Below are 20,637 nucleotides of genomic sequence, written 5' to 3' on the forward strand. Positions count from 1 at the left end.
AAGTGTTAGCCAATGTTTTTTTGTGCAAAAGACCAAATAATACATATTTAGGCTTTGGGCCATACAGTCTCTATTGAAACTCAGCTACTCAGTTAGCCAGCTCTGCCACTATAGCTGGAAAGTAGCCATGGACAATATATAAACAAATGAGTCTGGCTCTATTTTAATAAAACTTTATTTACAAAAACAGACAGTAGGTCAGATTTAGTCTGTGGGCCATAGTTTACCAGCTCTTGCTGTATACCCTAATAAGACATACAGAAAATTTCAGATACCTAATGTTTTGAGACATTTGGCAGATATTAATATATTTATTTTTATCTTCATTTACTTTATCTTTCTTTTTTCTGGTCTTGTGCTTTCCAAATTTTCAGAGCTACCCTTTGAGGACATTACCATCAGTACTAAAGTATTACATTTTCAGTCTTTAATCACAGATGAACAAACATAAGAAGTGTCTTCTAAACAGAGTGAAGGTAAGGTTGATTGAAAAGACCAACTCTAACAGCTCTGGGAATGCACTACCTGAAATGTGGTGTAGTAGTAATTCAAGAGCTGTTTGATGAGCAAGCACATTATTTTGATATCATTTTTCCCTCTGGCATTGCACACCAATGCTGCCCTCTCCCTGCTTGTATTACATCTTTGTCTTCTCTTCCTTCGTTGAATTTTCATTTCCTGTAAATGTGGTCAGATCTTCTTTAGCCCAAGAGTAATTTTTTTAATGTCCTCACATTACCGAATTATCCTTTACATAGTTTTCACCACATACTTCTTTTTCTTACACTTTTTTTTTCAATTGACACATAATAATAGTACATATTTATGGGGCACATAGTGATGTTTTGATACATGTAGTGTATGGTGATCAGGGAAATTAGCATAGCCATCATATAAAAAATCTATTATTTACGTTAGGAATGTTCAGTATCCTCCTTCTAGCTATTTGAAACTATAGATTACTGTTAACTATATTCATCCAACCGTGCTAAACAACACTAGAATTTATTCCACCTACCTAGCTGTGATTTTGCTTCCTTTAACAAAGCTCTCCCTATCCTTCTCTTTCTCCTTACCTTCCCACCCTGTAGTATTCTCTGTTCTCATTTTTACTTCGGTGAAATCAACATTTTATATCTTGCATATGTAAGTGAGAACACGTGACATTTAATTTTCTGTCCCTGGCTTACCACTTAACATTCTGTTCTCCAGTTCCATCCACGTTGCTGTGAATGACAGGATTTCGTTCTTTTTTATGGTTAAGTAGTATACTATTATGTAGCTATACTACATTTTCTTTATTCATCTTGATCAATTGCCATTATATTCTGTTCAACCTGGCAGGCCCAGATGAAGGGACTCAGTTTTTATGTCTGTCTTTCATTGTTCCCCTTCTTTGACCTTTCTCTTACGCTGCCATCTCATATGACAGTGTGCTCTCTAGTTGTCGCTCTGCACGTGTTGCTGCTCAGCCTCTACCGCTTCTTCCTTTTTTACACTTTGAAAGCAGAAATTTTCCAAGGTATATTCTTGGTCTATATTTATTTTTTATTTACATTTTTAAGTTCTGTAATTTTATATATTCTAATAACTTCAACTTTAACTTTGTTCAATTGATTCCTAAATCTGTATTGTTGGCCTTATTTTTCATTGCAGTAGACCGGACTTTTAATCACTGGATGGGTATTCCTAAACCAACCTTCCCCCAAACTAACCCATTACCTTTTCTCTAAATCCATACCCATTTCTCTATTCCTGGCAATGCCACCTTTTAGTTACTAACACTTAGAATTGAAGTTGATTGTGTTGACTTCTCTTGCGCAACTTGACATCAAATTGGTAGTCAGCCTGATTGAATCAATGTCTGTAATGTTTTCTCCAAATATATCTTCTGGCTCCTTTTCATTCTCACTGTTTCTTCCCTAATTCAAGGCCTTGTTACAACTGTCACAGCATCCTTCTAACTTGTCTTTTCTGTCTTGTGTTATAACTCTATTCATCTTCCTTACCACAGCTCAACTTATGCCAGCGTCTTGGTCAGAATTCTTCTCTGACTCCTGTTTAATGAAAATTAAGTGCAATGTATTTAATATGATATTAAAAACTCTCCACAAATCTGGTTTCAACTTATTTCACCTTTCTCTTTTATAATAACCATTTAGAACAATGCACACTAGATTATTCACTTGTTGCTAGACAATCTTCAATTGACCACTTTTGTCTCTTTTCTTTTATTGTTCTATGTAAATGTTTTCTCCCTGAAATCATACTCATTTTTTTATGGTCCAATGTTTGACGTTTTATTAAGAAGAAATCCCTCTATCCTTTTTGTACAAACTTATATAGTCCTCGTCTTTTCTTAATGAAGTCATCACATTTTACATGATGTTGCTTCTCAGTGTCCATATTTTTCCTCACTTAGACTGTAAATCTTCTGATGATAAAGGGTGTCTTATTTATTTTTGCCTCATCAATATTAACTATTAATTTCTATTAATCTTCCCTCTTACTCTTAATTTATGCCTGATTATTTTTCTTTAAACCCATAATCCACAACAAGGTTTTAGCTGTTCTTTTCTGGTGGATGGGTACTATATCCTTTTAATCAGCTTGATAAGGTACCCATGCCTATCCAAATAATGAAATGGTTCAGTTGTTATTAAAGCATGCCCAGTATTTGGGCAAAACTAGAATCTAATAAATTACACTGTCACCTAATACCTATGGCTTGACGGGAAGCCATGAGGAATAACGGTAAAGTGATAAAGCTGGTAAGTAGATCAAGGAATAAAAGCCAGAAGAATTCTAAGAACAGAGGGCAAGAAACATCTAGTTAGGATTCAAGGACGGAAATGAAATTCAAATTGAAAAAGGATTAGGAGCTGAACTGGCTATCAGAACCCCTAGTACATGGTGATCAAATGAGGGGCAGTTAAAGATAAACATTGGGTTAAGCAAGAAAAACCAGGACCTAGAAATATTCTAGGTGTTCACAGTAATTAAATAAAAACAAGCTAGACCACGTGGCTTTAAATTTCCTAGCTTAGTATGTTCCAGGATTCCCAGTACATAAAGAAAATGCCACTCTGAAGTTCCTGTGCTATGTAGAATGTTTCCCAGAGAAGTAATATCTGAGAAATCAAGCAGAGTTAGCTGGCCAGGGGCTACATCAAATTCTTCAATTCCCTCAAAACAACTTAACCACAGACAATGTGTCTTAAAAGGAAACCTCCAAACAGCTAAAACAAACTTTCAACTGAGATTCAGTTTAACAAACAGATGCTATACTGTGGCTTTAGGAACTAGGCCACTGACTACCTAAAAACCCAGCTTGCCCACTTGAAGTTAACGTCTAGAAACATTAGTGATCTGTGAAGTTTTCACCATTAAAACAGTGCTTCGTCATGCAAATCATAACTGGCTCTTCTCTTTGCTCTCCAGTTACGAATTTATTACCTTTCTGCATTTGATTATTTCCAGTGATTTTTGTTTTTGTTGTTGTTTTTAGCATACTCTTCAGTAATGCAAATTTGTGCCTCCTACTCCCTTAAGTCCTTCTTGGTAAATAATGTTGATCTTCCAATAGGAAGAAGTGGAGTGCATCATCATTTAAGAACTGTTTATCCAGCAATCTTACAAAGAAAGCTATGGAGCCACCTTATATATTTGAAATTCTCTAAAGACCCTGACTTTCTATTAAAATACACTTTTATATATACTTTCTGTGAAGAATTCACTGAAGCATGAATCACCTTATAATGAGAAGCTAAAAATAGATCAAAATGTACGTAAGTATAGGTAATCTGTATCTTCCAAATCTAGAGCATACGCTGGTATAGACTGTAGTACAACCCAGCTAAGTTTGAAATCCTGTTTCAACACATTGCTCAGTATTAAGTCTCAGTTGACAAATAATAGGACCACATGAGAAACTGTTCGGCAGTTGGCTGAGGAAACCTTAACCTCCAAAGGGTCAAAGTGGTCCTCCAGAGACTGTTACACTCCCTTAGGGCATTTATTTTAGGAAAGGACACTATTAAGGGACACTTTCAGTATAAAGACAGGTGAACTCACAAAGTATAGCCAGATACATGCTTGAGTTTATCTTTTAATCTATAGATGATGCATTAGAATAAAAATGTAATGAATTCATACACCTTTCAAAAGGAAAACTGAGGAAGAAGTAGCAATAAAGTTAGAAATGATAATGATCAGATGAAATAATTTAGATGGAGCTTGTCTGGGTCTGAAAGAGACAAGGACTCAGCAAATGGTCAAAAGGAAGCATAACGTGTTCTAACTTTGGACGAAAAATAATGTTCGGTTCTATATGGCCAAATATCATTCTCTTTTTGCTACACAAATCTTTTAATTATTGACCAGATGGTTTACTGAAACTCCACTTCAGGCCTTTGTTCTGGGATCTGTTACTTTCATTGCCACGTCCTGATTGCTGTCCTCTCAGGCCTCTATTGCTTTCCCGCTGTCCTCCGAATCTTCTGTTTCCGTCCCGTTATCCCCTGAAACCTCCATATCCTTCCCGTGGTCCTTCCAGCTCTGGTTGCTCTGTGGCCACTGAGCACTGCCAGTGTCGTGAATCGTGCCATTTCTCCTGTATTGCTGTTATTGATGCGGTAGGTACATAAAAACAAATACCCAGCGTTCCTTTGAGGAAAACCATTCCCTTCACTTTGGAATCAGTCTTCTCACCCAGCTGCTCTTTAAGTTCTTTCCATGCATAACTAATATTTGGCATTTCACTTACACACCACAAGATCATGGTCAAAAACCCACAATTGAGTTGATCAAGGAGTGCTAGTCTATGAATGTGACACTTGAAATATGGGTCAGTGCTGCTGCCAGAGTTTCCCCAGCTCTCTTCTCCTCTATCAGCTTCTCCACTGATTGCTTGAAGTGTCTAACGGCAGTGGGAGGCACGGAATCCAAAAGCCTGATGGCATCTTTGCTGGAAGCTTTTATGATTCCTGTTGCAGAAGGAACACCTTCGTTTGAACTTAATTCTTGCCTTTTGCTCCACTTGTTCTAACTGATATTCTTCATTGTGCTGATAAAGACAGATGCACACCCCTGTCCTTCCAGCTCTGCCCATCCACTTGGATAGATGAATGTAGGACTCTGCATCCTTTGGTGGAGAGCTTTGTATAACCAAATCAACCTCAAGGATGTCTAATGAGCGTTCAACATTTATTGCCACCAAAACTCCAAAACTACCATTTCTAAAGCCTTTCTGGGTGACTTCCCTTTGTTTCTGTGGAATGTCTCCATGCAACAACTGGGTATCCTGCTTTATAGCCAAATTCTGGGACAGCTCCTGGGCCTCTTTCTTGGTTTTACAAAAGATGATAGTACATCCTTGATAACCACGATATACTCAGATGACATCCCCATAACTGCTGCCCTCTGAGTCTGTTGGCACTTAATAGCCAGACGCTCTACAGTTATTGCTGTTTTCTGAGTCTTTTTACCAATCAGGTCCACCTGTTCATATGTAGATTTCATGTATTTCTTGGCAATATTAAACACCCAACGAGGGCAAGCTGCAGAAGGAAGCAATGTTTGGGGATTGTCTTCAGAATCTTTCTTGTATGCTACACTTAAAATTTCTTTCATTTGATCAGCAAATCCCATATCCAACATCTAGTCAACTTCATCCAGGTCAACATGCTTAAGTTTGGTGAGATCTAGTTTGCCATTCTGTATGTGAACTTTGATACGACCTGGTGTCCCAACTAGGATATCAATCCCATTCCTCATGTGTTCAAACTGACCTCCGTAAGGAGTTCCACCATAAAAACAAGCCACTGACAGCTTTTTTGTGATTTCACTGAAGTCTTTGCTTACTTGATTTGCCAACTGTCTTGTAGGTGCAAGAACCAGTACCTGAGGGGGACAACCTCTCTTCCTGTCTTACAGTCCCCCATGAAGTTTGTCAATCAGAGGGATGGCAAAGGAGGGTATCTTCCCAGTTCCTGCCTGTGCCCGTGCAATTAAGTCCTTCCCACTGTAATCACGATGGAATGTCTTTGCTTGTATAGGAAATAGGAAGGTCACTCCTTGGTCTTCGAGAAGCTTAATAGTTTCTTCAGATATGGGAAAATGAGAGAAAGCACCATCTTTTAGTTCCAGGGGTATCTCCTGCTCTATTTCACTGTTACTTTCTTCATTGGCCCCTTCATTGGGGTTACAGTCAGATTCGGAAGGAGGAAATCCATTCTTCATTTTAGGGCTTTTCTCTGCAGTTTCTCCATTCATTTCCTTTTCTTTCTTCATCTTCTTGGGCTTAGAAGCATGTATTTCTTTCTCAGAAGGCTCCTCATTTTTTGTAACTTTTTTGGTTTTAGAAGAAACAGCTTCCTTTTCAATGGGCTCCTTTTTCTTTCTCAAACTTGGTTTTAGGAGCAATGCCATCTTGAGATGGCTCCTCTTTCTTTTTTGCCTTTTTTGGATTTTGGATAATTCATATCAACTTCACAAGGCTCTGCTTTCTTTCTAATTTGTTTAGCTTTAGGGGACACAGTTTCTTCCTCTTCTGCTATCTCTTCAGTCTTACCAGGTTTTGGCTTCTCTTTTATCTCTGTTTACTTTCGCAGTGTCTCTGCTTTTTCCATTGCAGTGTCTGATTCCAAACCAATGTCACTATGGAGTTTTCTGGGCGTCTTCAGTGTAGGCTGCCCAGGCCAACTAGTCTTCTCAACCGTATTGAATAATTATTAAATAAATTAGAATGAACGCCTTTTCTAACTGGGCACTTTATTCCCAGGAACCCATGTCTTTAAAGGCTTAAGTAGAAAGGGTGTGGGCAAATATGGCTCATCAATTGGTTCCATCAAACCAACTACTAAGACTATTATGAATTGCACCCGAGATTTCACAAGGAATGAGTGAGAATTTCTGACATTAGAAGCTTACAATATAAAAGGTAAAGTAAGTGTCTAAAATTTTAGAAAATATCCAATGATCATTAACACAGTTGACTTTACAACAAAAACGCAAGAAACATAGATGCCATTTTACCTTGATCTGGCCTTTCTCACATGGTTCACTGCACACAGATCTGATGATGTTGCTTTTCTTGGACCATACTTCATCATCATCCATTTTTAATTCTCCATTGTCCCAACTTCCAACATTGATGTAATCAAAATAATCTTTTCCCATTTCCTTGAAATTCATTATTTCATACCTTAGGAATAAGAACATGATAATTATTCAGCTAAAGATATAAATATTCAGCTATGAAAAGGCAATATATTTTATTCCCCAAAATGTCATATAAGTAACACTGGAATTTTCCATCACAGTACACTTAGAATAACAACAAAAAAAATCTGCCTATTTCACTTTCTCTGCAGAGACCATTTTTGTACTTTCAAGCTCACACCTGAAATAGAAAGTAATCCCATGTGAGAAGGTGACTTGACCTCAGCAGGATGAAAGACAGTTTCGAAATAACTTTAAGAAGTTTAAACATGTGCTACTGTTAGGCTTTTGCAAAAGATAGAAAGGTTTTTGTCTCTATTCATGTAAAATGATAAAACTTACATTGACCAACCAAGTGAGAAATTTGGTAAATCTTTAATCTTACTCTCAGCTTTAGAGGATATAGGGGTAATTTAGAGAAGGCCTCATTTTACCTTTCTTACTTCATCCATCATCAATGGCTAAATTCATTATATAAAGATAATTTCAAGAGTGACATTTAAAAAAGTTTGAAAATAGCTTCTAAAGCACCTCATGCAATGTAAAAATGCTGGAGGAGAGAAGTTCCTTGTGAGTTCTCAGCCTTTGCTACCTATTGTTTTTTGAGTATGTGTATAGACAAATAAAAAGAGAATGTGCTTACTTACAAGACTTTTCTTATAATTAAGCTGATTTCTAGAGAAGAACCTCTGAAATAATTTTCCAGTTTGAGGATATTAGATAAGCAATACTACCACTGTCTCAGTTTCTATAGGTATGACTCAGGTACACACTGTGTTCACATAGTATTTTATGTTTTTTATCCCCTCAGGACTTACAGTGCTGACAGACAGACATATAAATGGCTCCTCCAACCTCCCATGCTTAGCATGTGTAGCTATCTGGAAATTGATAGGAATGGAAAATATTCTAGCTTTTGGATTCAAGTGACGAGATTACTATACTCAAACAAGTGTTCTGTACAGAAATACTCAGAACAAAACTGGCATCAATCTATTGAAACCTCTTATAAAATGATGCCATTCTGTTTTGATTCCCAATCACATTTTTTTATAGTAGCTTTTTTTTTTTTAAGAATATAACCTCATTCTTGTTTTGTTGGTTGTTCAGTAACTCGAGGATTTTCCTGCAGTGTTGGTTGGCAATCAGTAACAATTTGGGGTAACTGTCTAAATTCTACTTCTACATCAAAAATACCAATTTATAGGATACTTTCCTTCCCTCTCGGTCACAATTATCCCATGGCCTCTGTGCATTCTATGAGTTGATATATTAGAATACAGAGCACTGAGGTAAAAATAACTCATGTATTATGTCATTTGCTACTTGAAATATATGGGCTTTAAGTATTCGAAGGGTGACTTTCTATGACCAAATAACCTTTGAAGATGATAGGATGAGAGAAAGAGAAACGTCAGTGTCAGTCTTGTTTCTTTGCTGCTAATATGAAGAGATATGAGGGTGTCACTCCTCAGTCAAAAAATGAGCTGTCAATCCCATTTCTAACAATTCGTAACTCTGAAAAGTTTAGTTCAAACTGTTAATTTTACAGATAATGGAACTGAAGCTCAGTGAGGTTAATTAATACAAACAGATTGCAGAGTATGTAACTGTCAGAGCCAGGACCTAAACTAAGCCTTTAGATTTCAAGTCTGTGGTTCCTTCTTTATTAGACTGCTCCAAATCCTGGGCACTGCTCCAAATCCTGGCTAGAGCTAAGAGATTGTATTTTCCTTGCTTAAATATTGTAAAAATTTGAACCAATTTATATTTGAAGTCCTTTTTCTCTATATCCATGCCTCTTTATGTATGACAAATGGTAAAAAGTAAAAGGATCCAGAATTTTTGAAAAATAAACATGAAAAATCTATAGATTGGAAAATATCACATTTGTCAGGGAACTTGTTTTAAGGAAAGTTAAACCTTAATTTCAGTTCAACTCAATAAACTTGTTATAATTACATTAGCGGTAATGAACGCTCCCTTTGGAATTAGCCTTTAGATTTCTGGTTATTGTTTCTTACTACAAGACAAACACAGAGAGGTATTATCACTCATGGCTATAGCAGTGAAAATAGAACATTGCTTTAAAAATCTTTTTTTAGTACACTAAAAAAATAAATAGATGAGAATATATCACCGCAAAAGAATATTCTCCCCTTCACTTGTGAGTTGGTATGAGCCCATTTAATTTTCAGAGATAGAATATAGCTTTTATTCTCTATCAAAAGGGGAAAAAAGTGAATGCTTAAAACATACTTATATGTAACTTTTAGGTAAGAATCAAAAGACATAATGACTTCCTGCAATCTTCAGCCGTGAGTCAATCTAGAAGACTGTATTTTGTTTTCCAGCAAATAACAGTAATTCAGTTATCTAATTTGTTTTTGATGGCTTTAGTAAAGATCCAAGTGGCACATATTCAGTGTCAGAAGCAAAGATTAGTGTGTCATTCCAGTCACAAGATAGTTTAATATAAATCTCCAGCCCAGTTTCTCTTTTTCCTTCTTCCCATTCCCTTCTTCCTCCCTTCTCTTCTTCCTCAATCCTCCTCCTCCTCCTCCTCTTCTCTCTCTCTCTCTCCCCCTTCCTCCTCTGGCCTTTCTTTCTCATTGCACCTCTTGGTTTCTATTTTCTCTGCTTCTGAAATGTTTTTCTCAGCATAGTGTATTTGTTTATGTAATCTGTCTTCTTTAATACCTGTCCCTTCCTTCCCCTTACTCTCTACCTTCTTATGTCTGCTCTTCCTTAACTGGACACAATTTAAACCTAAATATTCTAAATAATTTTAAAAATACATTTTATATATTGTTCAAAATGAAAATAAAATATATTACAACAACAAAAAGTTTTGTTAAAACACTTAAGGAAAACTAGAGAAAGGCAGGGTTCAATCGAACAGAAATAAGGAACTTTCTAAATGGCTAAAACTCTGAAAATTCGAGTAGGTGGTCTTCAGATGATAGTCAGGGGTTTATTCAAGAAATTGGAACATGATTGTTAGAGAAAGTGAAAAATCACTTGGAGGGGGCTGCAGAGTATTGCATTGATGTGGCTCCTAAGGCTCTCTCAATCGACAATTCTGATGCTAAAGTGCTTTGGTTAAAAAAAAAAAAAGTGTAATTCTTAAACATGTGCTAAATTATCTGTGGGTTGGCATAATAGATACTCCCAAGCCCTGGTCCATTCACCAAAGCAATTACAATGATCTGTGCCTTTAGCCTTGGATAATCACCGAGTAAAGCTTTAGTTTGACCAAAAACATGAATGGCACCCAATAATAGAACACTTTTATACTATATATTAATGCATTGAACCATTTCAAATGTAATATAAGAAAAAAATCTAAGGTAAAGTTTCACTTGATGACTGTGCCTGAGATTTGCATAATGTCCTTGTCCTGTTATTTAATTGACAGGGAAACGTTGGGCATGTCTCTTTCTTTCTATGACACTCAGGAGTTTTACCAGGAAAATCTGGACATTGAAACAGACCATCTGTTTCTTTTTGAACCTTCTATGAGCAGGGCCATATATTAAGAATCAGTGTGCACACCGAGTCATGATCTGCCACTTCTACTGTTCTAACCTCTATTTTCTATTTACCACATATGTTGTGCTCCTCTGTTCTTTTTTTCCTGCCTTATTTTGGGTTAATCTTTCTTTCTTTCTTTCTTTTTTTTTGTATCTCTATTTTAAATACTCTTCTTTGTATTAAAATTTTAGTGGTTGCTCAAGGGATTACAATATGCATTTTTATTCTTCTTAAAGTTAATATTGAGTCACTTAGTGTAAAATGTAAGAAACTTGGCCTTGTGCAATTTCAAACTCTTTTTCATTTTTACCATTGTTTTAAAATATTTTGCATCCATATACTTACAAATCCCACAATATAATGTTTTAATTTCTTGGTTTAATTAGTCAGTTGTACTCAGTCTGACATTGGCTGTCCACGTTTCCTCTGCCTAATTATGGTCAATTCCAGGCAGCAGCCACACGCTTTAAACTTTAATTCTCAATGGAGTCCCTAAGCCAGAGATTAGCAAACTTTTGCTGTGAGGGGATGTATGGTAAATATTTTAAGTTTGGAGATGGTCTCTACTCACCTCTGCCATTATTGTGTACAAGCAGCTATAACACCTAAATGAATGAGTGTGACTGTGTTCCAAAAAACCTTACTTATGAAAACAAGCAGGAGACTCCATTTGCCCTGCTTTGCAGATGATAGTTTGATGACTGATGATCTAGTCTGTTAATGGCAAAATAGTAAATGTCCATATTTCTTACTGTAACTGTAAAATCGTTGAAGCTCTGAAAATTACGGTTTTTTTCCTAAGTCACTTGAGAGCAAAACACGATTTTGCTCTCTCACTGTACTTTATCTAGTGATGAAATCTGACTGGATCTAACGTGAGACTATTTATAGTCTGTTTATCACAATTAAAGTGAATACTTATATGTTTTGCTGCAGAAATATTAATGTGTTTATTAAGGAGTGCTGTTACATATTATGTTAGGGACATTATATGATTGTTTAAGCTTTTGTAAATTCAAAAATTCTGGATTCTGTAACACCTGGCACCGTGTTTTTCATTAGAGCATTGGGACTGATGGTAGGCTAATCAGATGTGAGATTTAACAACAATGATTAAAACATACGTTCCAACAGTCTGCAAGGGTGTGCCGGAGTCAGCTGCCACCTCTCTCAGCTTCCTCTGTCTAGGATCCCCCCCGTTTAACTCTGGAATTTGAGAGGATTCCTTATCACTCAGGCTCCTTTGGTTTCTCACCCAGCCTGGAATGCCTTTGATCCAGCAGAAGGCTTCTAATCCACAAAAATAACCTAATGTTTACAGATAAATTTCTCGACATATAGTGTTTTAAACATTTTGATCCTGGTTGACTAATTGGCAGGCTACTGTGTAGGGATAGAGGTTGAAGCCCAGGAGACAGAGTAAAAATTTTGACTCTATCATTTACTAGACTGTGTCTTTGGGCAAGTCATTGAACTTTTGTAATCCTTGGTTTTCTTTAACTGGAAAAAAGAGTGGTAACAATCCATACCTCACAGGATTAAAAAGTAGAGCGCCTGGCTTAGTATTTGGCTCAGAACATACAATATATGCTAGTTATATGTATTTTTTGTAAATGTAACTGGACTATTGGAAGAAAGAAAAAGTTGTAAATCACCTTTTCCTGAGTCTGGTTCATGCCCTCAGAGGCCAACTCTGATCATTTATTAATGGGTTAATGTTATACCCAAACTTAATAGTACAAGGATACACTCAGGGCAATCCTGTATTCCCAGAAATTATTTGCAAAATTTTAAGTATATTGTTCTTGAAAGAATATATATACATTTTATCTGAGTCTCGAAGGGATTCATGTTCCAAAAAAGATTAAGAACCTTTTACAACATATTTGGAGGATTATCAATAAGGCAGTGATGTTTGGCCTGATCCATTAAGGTTTCCCACTGGGTAGAGCTGGACCTTCTGAGGCATTTCCTCCCTGTCTGGTTTGTGGAATGGGTTGGGTACCTGACATAAAAACTCTTGAACTGGTGGAGCTACAGTCATCAAATCCTATCAGCAAGTCCCAAGCTAATGTCAGTACTCTAGGGAGGCACAGGAGAGTAACAAATTGATATGCAGATATCTGAGCCCAGGCCTTGACCAGAGCCTCAAGACTGAGCTCATTGTTCAACCTACCCTTAAAAGATTTACAATTGTGAAGTTTTGTTTGGCTCTGAGAAAATGCTTGTATTTTTTTCTTCATGGATATACTGAACAGCCAAAAAGTAGAAAACAACATGTGAAAAGTCAGTTTATTTTGGCAAACAGCCTGGTTGTAGCAATACTTCAAGTCTGCAGAATAGAAAAAAAAAATCTAGGTTTTCACTTGGCTGTATCACCTGGAACTATCACTTACAAGTCTGGCATATGAGATAGTAACAGCTGCATTTGGGATAAGCTCCAGCTCATCTCAGAATATAGAAGTGTGCTAAACCAAGGTTGCTGACAGAACGTGTGGGCACAGGTGGTGTGAATTGTTGAGGACTCATGAAACCTCTTGGCAGGGTCAACAATAGCGTGTATTGACAGCTTTCCAAGCACAGTTGTTAAGTATGAGCTATTGCTAGAAGAGCACTTAGAGACCGAAGGACCCTGATGGTTTTGATGCAAGGCTGTGTAAAGACTCAGCCCTGCTACCACTCAAAATATCATTTCAGTGACATTATTCCTTATAGATTAAAAGTGTCTATAATTCTTAAATGACTGTGTAGAGCCATTTAAGAATTTGGAATAGAAGATAAATGTGAATTCTGGTAAGTCCTGGGTACTCAGTACTTATAACTGAGTTCCCAGTACTCAGTACTGGGAACTGACTTATAATTATGAGTTTATCTTCCTCAAGCTCCTCTATAAATAATGAAAAGTCAAATTTCAGAGAAAAGAACAATTTAGTCCTCAACAAGGGAGAAAGTGCTCCAGCAGGAGAATAATAAAATAAAATCTGACTTATAACTCACTCGCTGTAGGAACAGAAAACAACAGAACAGACCCTCAGCCCCATTTCTGGATTATCAGAAATTGAATTGTTCCTGTTTCAGAATAGTTCTGTTACACAAGATAATAGCCAAATACAGGGAATAACATGACAGGCATGTACAGAGAAACCACAGAGATAATTTCTATTTATCTATGATCATGTGAGATTGCTCTCTCTTAGTTTAGGTCTCTGAAATATGATGATGATTCCCAAAGCACATTTTGGACATTAGCACCAATGCTTTTTTCCTGGTCACAGAAATGGGGCTTCTTCTCTCTATCTTTGCTCATTTGGGATGTCAGGGCAGGGGAAACTTGGCCAGGAAACCTAGATTAACCACAAAGGAGAGAAAAAGACATTTCAGGATCAAGTGTTGGCTGTTGTTCTGCCTCTACTGTCTAGAGGATAATTGTATCAATACCTTCCTGGAGAGTCTCCATTCTCGTCGAATAGGATCGTATCTCCAGAAACCCCAGTAAAATTGGTTTTCATCAGGGATTCCAAAAGTTTCCGTCCGTCGATTGGCTTCATTGCATCACAGAGTCCTGCAACCCCTGGGCAGAGGGACATCTGCATGTTGTGGAGCCCGTAGGCCATCGAATAGATGGCGTTGATCACAAATCCCATTTTGGAATCTTGAACATGATGTGTTTTCAGAGTCAGAGAACCTGTTGGGAAACAAATTAGGCACAGCTTTGAGACATAAATCTACTCTCAAGACATCCCTGGGTACTGAATAATGGGTTACCTGGAATTAGAGAATGTTCTGGAGCAATTTTACCAGAGTTAGAACCAGGGTAATACTGAGAAACAGGTACCAACATAATGAGCCTAATAGTTATCTTCTGTATTCAGGTTTTTCTTCCAAAATGCTGAAAAAAGATCTGAATCCCCAACAGTAGCAAGATCCAGTTTCTTCCATAACCAAACTCTAGGTGTGAATGCAGGATAGAACTGTATTTCTGTATCACAAAATGTTTCTTAAGGACAGATTAATTTCATTAGTATCAGCTGTGATATTATACATTTTCAGTTCAGAAATCTTCAACAAACCTCCAGTTTCTAAACTATTATGTTCTCTTACTTGGCAATACTAGATATTCCACCATCTGATATAAATTTATCTATTTAGATTTATCACCCAGTAATTCTAATCTCAAAGCATATGCTCTCCATAAACTGGCCTATTTGAAAGTTATAAAATATAACATTCAAACTCCTTTAATTCATTATTTAATTCAGTAAACATTTATTGGAGTCAGAATATACGTAAACCTCTGTAATTAATCATCTAGAGAGAAGAAAAAGATGGTTTGAACGTGGAGCTTGCACATAAGAAACTTGTCCAATAACAGCGATAAATTACGTAAATACAGGGAACGGTAGAAGATAATAAGTCTGTAAAATACGTGGAGCTAAAGTCTATAGAGGCCCAAAGGAGTGGGATATATCCTTTCCAATAGAAGGTCCTCGGGGACATTTCATTAAGGAACTCAAGTTTGTGATTGGTATTTGATTTGACGAATATGGACTGAGTGCCTGTGATTTCTAACTGCTCTGAGTGAGGGACATCATGCTGAACAAGATAGACACGACGTGCTTGATCTCATTTACTCAGAGTCCAGAGGGCAACTGAGCATCTACCTAAGCAGGCAATTCCAATGTGTCTGACAAGTGCTGAGACACGGCTGAATGGTGACTCACATATGGAAGGTCTCTGAAGCTGAGGATTAGGGTAAGTATCAGCCGGACAAATGGGGAAAAAGTGCTCCATGCATTTTTGAAGAGTAACAGATGAGATAGTTATGTTTGGGAAACTTTAAGGAAATCAGAATGACCAACACAGAGAGTAGGAGGTAGGAGAAAAGAGAGAACTGAAATGGTAGAGGAAGGCAGAGATAAGCCATGTTGAGATTGCTGCATTTTGGCTGGACATGGTGGCTCATGCCTGTAATTCCAACACTTTCGGAGGCCGAGGCTAGTGGATTACCTGAGGTCAGGAGTTTGAGAACAGCGTGACCAACATGACAAAACCCTATCTCTACTAAAAATACAAAATTATCCAGGTATGATGGTGTGCACCTGTAATCTCAGCTACTCTGGAGGCGGAGGCAGGAGAATCTCTTGAACCCAGAAGGCAGAGGTTGCTGTGAGCAGAGATTGTGCCATTGCACTCCAGCCTGGGCAATAAGAGGGAAACTCTGTCTCAAAAAAGAAATGCTGCATTTTGTCATAAGACCTTCGGGACTCACTGAAGTGTTTAAGCTAGGGAGGGACATGAGAGACATGATCATATTTCTATTTTAGGAAGACCAATCTGGCCACATTGTGGAGAAAGGTTTAAACGGCTACAGGAGTATAAAGCGCAAAACTGCTGTAAGAGTATAAAGGAGTGTCCAAGGCCATTAAGAGGGAATGCAGTCATCCCAGTGACAGGAGAAAATGTCCTTGCCTGTGGTAGAGGCCATGATTATGGACAAAAGTATCTCGGAAGTGAAATCTGTTTCCTAGAATGAATAGGGTTGAGACATATAGGAAGAGTGTGGTAAAAAAAAGGTGAAAGAAAGAGCAGAAGTAAAGCCAGAGCTTATCATTTTGGGGAAAAAATGTTTTCTTTAAGAAAGGTGTTTTTTTTTTTAAACAACAACAACAACCAACAGTGACAACTCTCCAAAGACAGCACGGTGCTTGGTGGCTTTCCAAACTGTAGAGGCCTATTATCCCCTCTTGATTTCTGGCCCAAATACTGGCACCTTCAATTTCTCCTAGTAGAGAGTCTCCCTAGAGAACCTGGCATAGTTCATCCTGACATAATACAAGATGGGAATCCTGCTTCCATTTCTGGACTAGACATGGGTCCCAGGCTACACTCCAGGCAAATCTTACAGTTTCCTTCCTCACACAGACTGGATTTATATTTCCACATTTTACCTCACACTGATGGAAATTCCATTCTTCTAGTCGCCAAGTCAAACACTTTGGAGTCACTTTTGACTCTTTTTCCTTCATACCTTCACAACTCTTAGGTGATTTATCTTCAAAATTTATCTGGAATTAGAATATTTAGCACTAATCTACTTCTACAAGACTCATTATATATCTTCTCCTGTCTAGATTACGGCAACAGTTTTCTTTTTTTTTTTTTAATTCTTTTTTTTTAAATTGCATTTTAGGTTTTGGGGTACATGTGAAGAACATGCAAGATTGTTGCATAGGTACATACATGGCAGTGTGATTTGCTGCCTTCCTCCCCTTCACCCATATCTGGCATTTCTCCCCATGCTATCTCTCCCCAGTTTCCCACCCCCCGCTGTCCCTCCCCTATTTCCCCCCAACAGACCCCAGTGTATACTGCTCCCCTCCCTGTGTCCATGTGTTCTCATTGTTCAACACCCGCCTGTGAGTGAGAACATGCGGTGTTTGATTTTGTGTTCTTGTGTCAGTTTGCTGAGAATGATGGCTTCCAGGTTCATCTATGTCCCTACAAAGGACGCAAACTCATCGTTTTTGATGGCTGCATAATACTCCATGGTGTATATGTGCCACATTTTCCCTGTCCAGTCTATCATTGATGGGCATTTGGATTGGTTCCAGGTCTTTGCTATTGTAAACAGCGACAGTTTTCTAACTGGTTTCCTCCTTTCTCCTTTTGCCCATCTTCCCTGCACCCCAGCCTGTTTGCAGCACAATAGCCATAATAATTCCCTTAAATAGAAGTCAGATCATGACAATCCTCTGATCAAACGTTCCAGTGACTTTTTCCTTATTACTAAAAGTAAAAGCGAAAGTCCTTGCAATGGCCTTCAAACACATACAGGAACCTGACTCATGATATTTTACCCCTTATTCCTTTGACTCAATCTCTTAATATTCTTCCTGTAAATTATTACACCCTAGACATACTGACCTTCTCTCACATTTTCAAACATGCTAGGCATGCCCCTGCCTCTGAGTCCTTGTAATTGCTGTGTCTTCCACCTGGAATGCTCTACCTACAAGATTTGTGCAGGACATTCTCCAAATGGCCTTGGACTGACCAGGTTTTCCTCCCTTTGTTGCTTGTAGCTCTCAACAGCAACTGTATGATGGTCTGGTAAGGTAACTTACTGATAAAGAGAGAGACTGGCTAGAAAAACATGGGCTCCATTTCAGTGTCACCAGAACAGAATGTCCTTCAATGCTTTAGCACAGTAAGCCATGTGACCCCAGGATATAATGCCCAGGGCAGGCTGCTTTCCAGGGTCCCTTATCTGCTATCCAAGTGGGTTACATGAATTTGAGACTCCGTCCACCCTAGGCAACTTTCTAAGCCTTGGGGGAGCAGCTGGCAATGAATCCTAGGCATCTGATGTTTCTTGCTGCCTATCTGTAAGTAATAAATCCATTTCACATAACTTGCATATGAGTATGTTCTGTCACACAAGTGAGCTTCCTTCGGAAGTTGCAGAGCATGTTTCCTTCCCCATTATTGTCTTTATTCAGGTATAATTCTCTCTGTGAGACCTTCTCTGAATATCCTATCTAAATTTCATTTCTACCTCCCCTGCACCAGCACTCCCTATCTTCTTTTCTGACATTATGTTCCCTTTACCAACACCTAACCTATGTTGAATATTTTATAGATTTATTTTGTTTATTTTTACTATCTTGCTTATTGTCTGTCTCAATCACTCACTAAAATATTAAGCGCGATAAAAACAGGGATATTTTCTTTTTTATTTTCTACTCCATGCCTAGAACAATGTCTGGCACACAGTGGGTCAATAATAAATATTTGGTGAATGAATTAAATTAACAATTTGTCTTCTCTAAACTCCCCTTCTATTTCTCCCTATCCTATACTAATACTAGTCTTAACCATTTTCTTTCTCTTACTTTTATTTTGGTTCAGGGGTACCCATGTGCAGGTTTGTTATGTGGGTAAATTGTGTTGCTGAGAATTTGTGTATAAATGATCCTGTCACCAAGGTAGTAACCATAGTACCTGATAGGTAGCTTTCCAAACCATAGCTCCCTCCCATCCTTCCTCTTCAAGCAGTCTTCAGCATCTGTTGTTTCCATATTTATGTTCATGTGTATTCAGTGTTTAGCTCCCACTTATCAAGGACAACATGTGGTAATTGGTTTTCTGTTCCTGCATTAGTTCACTGAGGATAATGGTTTTGAGCTTGATCCACGTTGCAGCAAAGGACATGATTTTATTGTTTTTTATGGCTGTGTAGTATTTCATAGTGTATATGTACCACATTTTCTTTATCTGGTCCACCACTGATGGTTATCTTGATTGATTCCATGTATTTGTTATTGTGAACAGCACTGTCATGTACTTATAAGGGCATATGTCTTTTTCATAGAATGGGTGCTTTTCCTTTGGCCATGCACTCAGTAGTGGGATTCATGTCTGTTCATATTATTTGCCCATTTTTTAATGGGGTTGTCTTTTGCTTGCTGATTTGTTCAAGTTCTTTACACATTCTGGATATTAGACTTTTGTTAGATACATAGTTTACAAATATCTTCCCCAATTCTGTAGGTTATGTGTTTACTCTGCTGATAGTTTCCTTTGCTGTGCAAAAGCCCTTTGTTTAATTAGGTCCTATGTGTCAACTTTTCTTCTTGTTGCAGTTGCTTTGGGAAATTTCATCATAAATTCTTTGCTAAGGCTAATGTTCAGAATGGTATTTCTTAGGATTTATTCTAGGGTTTATAGTTTTAGGTCTTACATTTAAGTCTTTAATCCATCTTGAGTTAATTTTTGCATATGGGGAATGACAGGAGTCCAATTTCAATCTTCTGCATATGACTAGCTAGTGATCCCAGCATCATTTATTGAATAGGAAGTCCTTTTCCTATTGTTTGTTATCGTTGACTTCATTGAAGATCAGTTGAGTGTGTGTGCCTTAGTTTCTGGGTCCTGTATTCTGTTTCATTGGCCTATGTGTGTGTGTTTTCTATCAGTACCATGCTGTTTTGGTTACTGTAGCCTTGTATTATAGTTTGGAGCTGGGTAGTGTGATGCCTCTGGCTTTGTTCTTTTTGCTTGATTTGGGATCTTTTTGATTCTATATAAATTTTGTGACAGATTTTTTTAATTCTGTGAAAAATGACATTGGTGGTTTTGTAGAAATAGTAATGAATCTGTAAATTACTTTGAGTGGTATGGCCATTTTAACAATGTTCATTCTTCCTAATCACAGGCATAGAATGTTTTTCCATTTGTCTGTGTCACCTCTGATTTCTTTCAGCAGTGTTCTGTAATTCTTGTAGAGATTTTTCACTTCCTTGGTAAGTTGTATTCCTAGACGTTTTATTTTTTTTGGCTATTGTAAATGAGATTGTGTCCTTGATTTTGCTCTGAGCTTGGACGTTATATGTTTGTTTATAAAAATGCCACTGATTTTTGTACGTTGATTTTGTATCCTGACACTTTACTGAAGTTGTTTATCAGTTCTAGAAGCCTTCTGGTGCAATCTGTGGGGTTTTCTTAGAATAGATTAATATTCTCTGCAAAGATAAATAGTTTGACTTCCTCTCTTTCTATTTGGATGCCCTTTATTTCTGTCTCTTGCCTGATTGCTCTGGCTAGGACTTCTAGTACTACACTGAATACAAATGGTAAGAGAGGGCATTCTTGTCTTATTCTATTCTCAAAGGGAATGCTTCCAGCTTTTCCCTGTTCAGTGTGATGTTGACGGTGGATTCGTCATAGATGGCTCTTATTTTGATGTATGTTACTTTGTTGCCTAATTTGTTCAGAGTTTTTAACATGAAGAGTTGTTGAATTTTATTGAAGGCTTTTTCTGCATCTATTAAGATAATCGTGGCTTTTGTTGTCACTTCTGCTGATGTGGTGAATCACAGCAAT

General features: G+C 37.5%; 1 protein-coding gene and 1 pseudogene across 5 annotated transcripts in view; both read right to left on the reverse strand.

Moving 5' to 3' along the window:
- GRM5 (glutamate metabotropic receptor 5) overlaps positions 1-20,637 on the reverse strand; it is a 551,045-nt gene that overhangs the window by 93,651 nt on the left and 436,757 nt on the right. For all 5 annotated transcript variants that reach the window (XM_012444850.3, XM_012444849.3, XM_012444851.3 and 2 more), the window contains exons 5-6: positions 14,194-14,440; positions 7,036-7,204 (exon numbers count right to left, since the gene is read on the reverse strand). In XM_012444850.3, coding sequence (XP_012300273.2) covers positions 7,036-7,204; positions 14,194-14,440 — 416 coding nt within the window. The remainder of the gene's footprint in view (positions 1-7,035; positions 7,205-14,193; positions 14,441-20,637) is intronic.
- LOC105711887 (nucleolar RNA helicase 2-like) lies at positions 4,373-6,848 on the reverse strand (annotated as a pseudogene).

This window comes from Aotus nancymaae, unplaced genomic scaffold, assembly GCF_030222135.1.
Source record: "Aotus nancymaae isolate 86718 unplaced genomic scaffold, 86718_ANA_hifiasm-v0.15.2.pri h1tg000059l, whole genome shotgun sequence".
NCBI lineage: Eukaryota > Metazoa > Chordata > Mammalia > Primates > Aotidae > Aotus > Aotus nancymaae.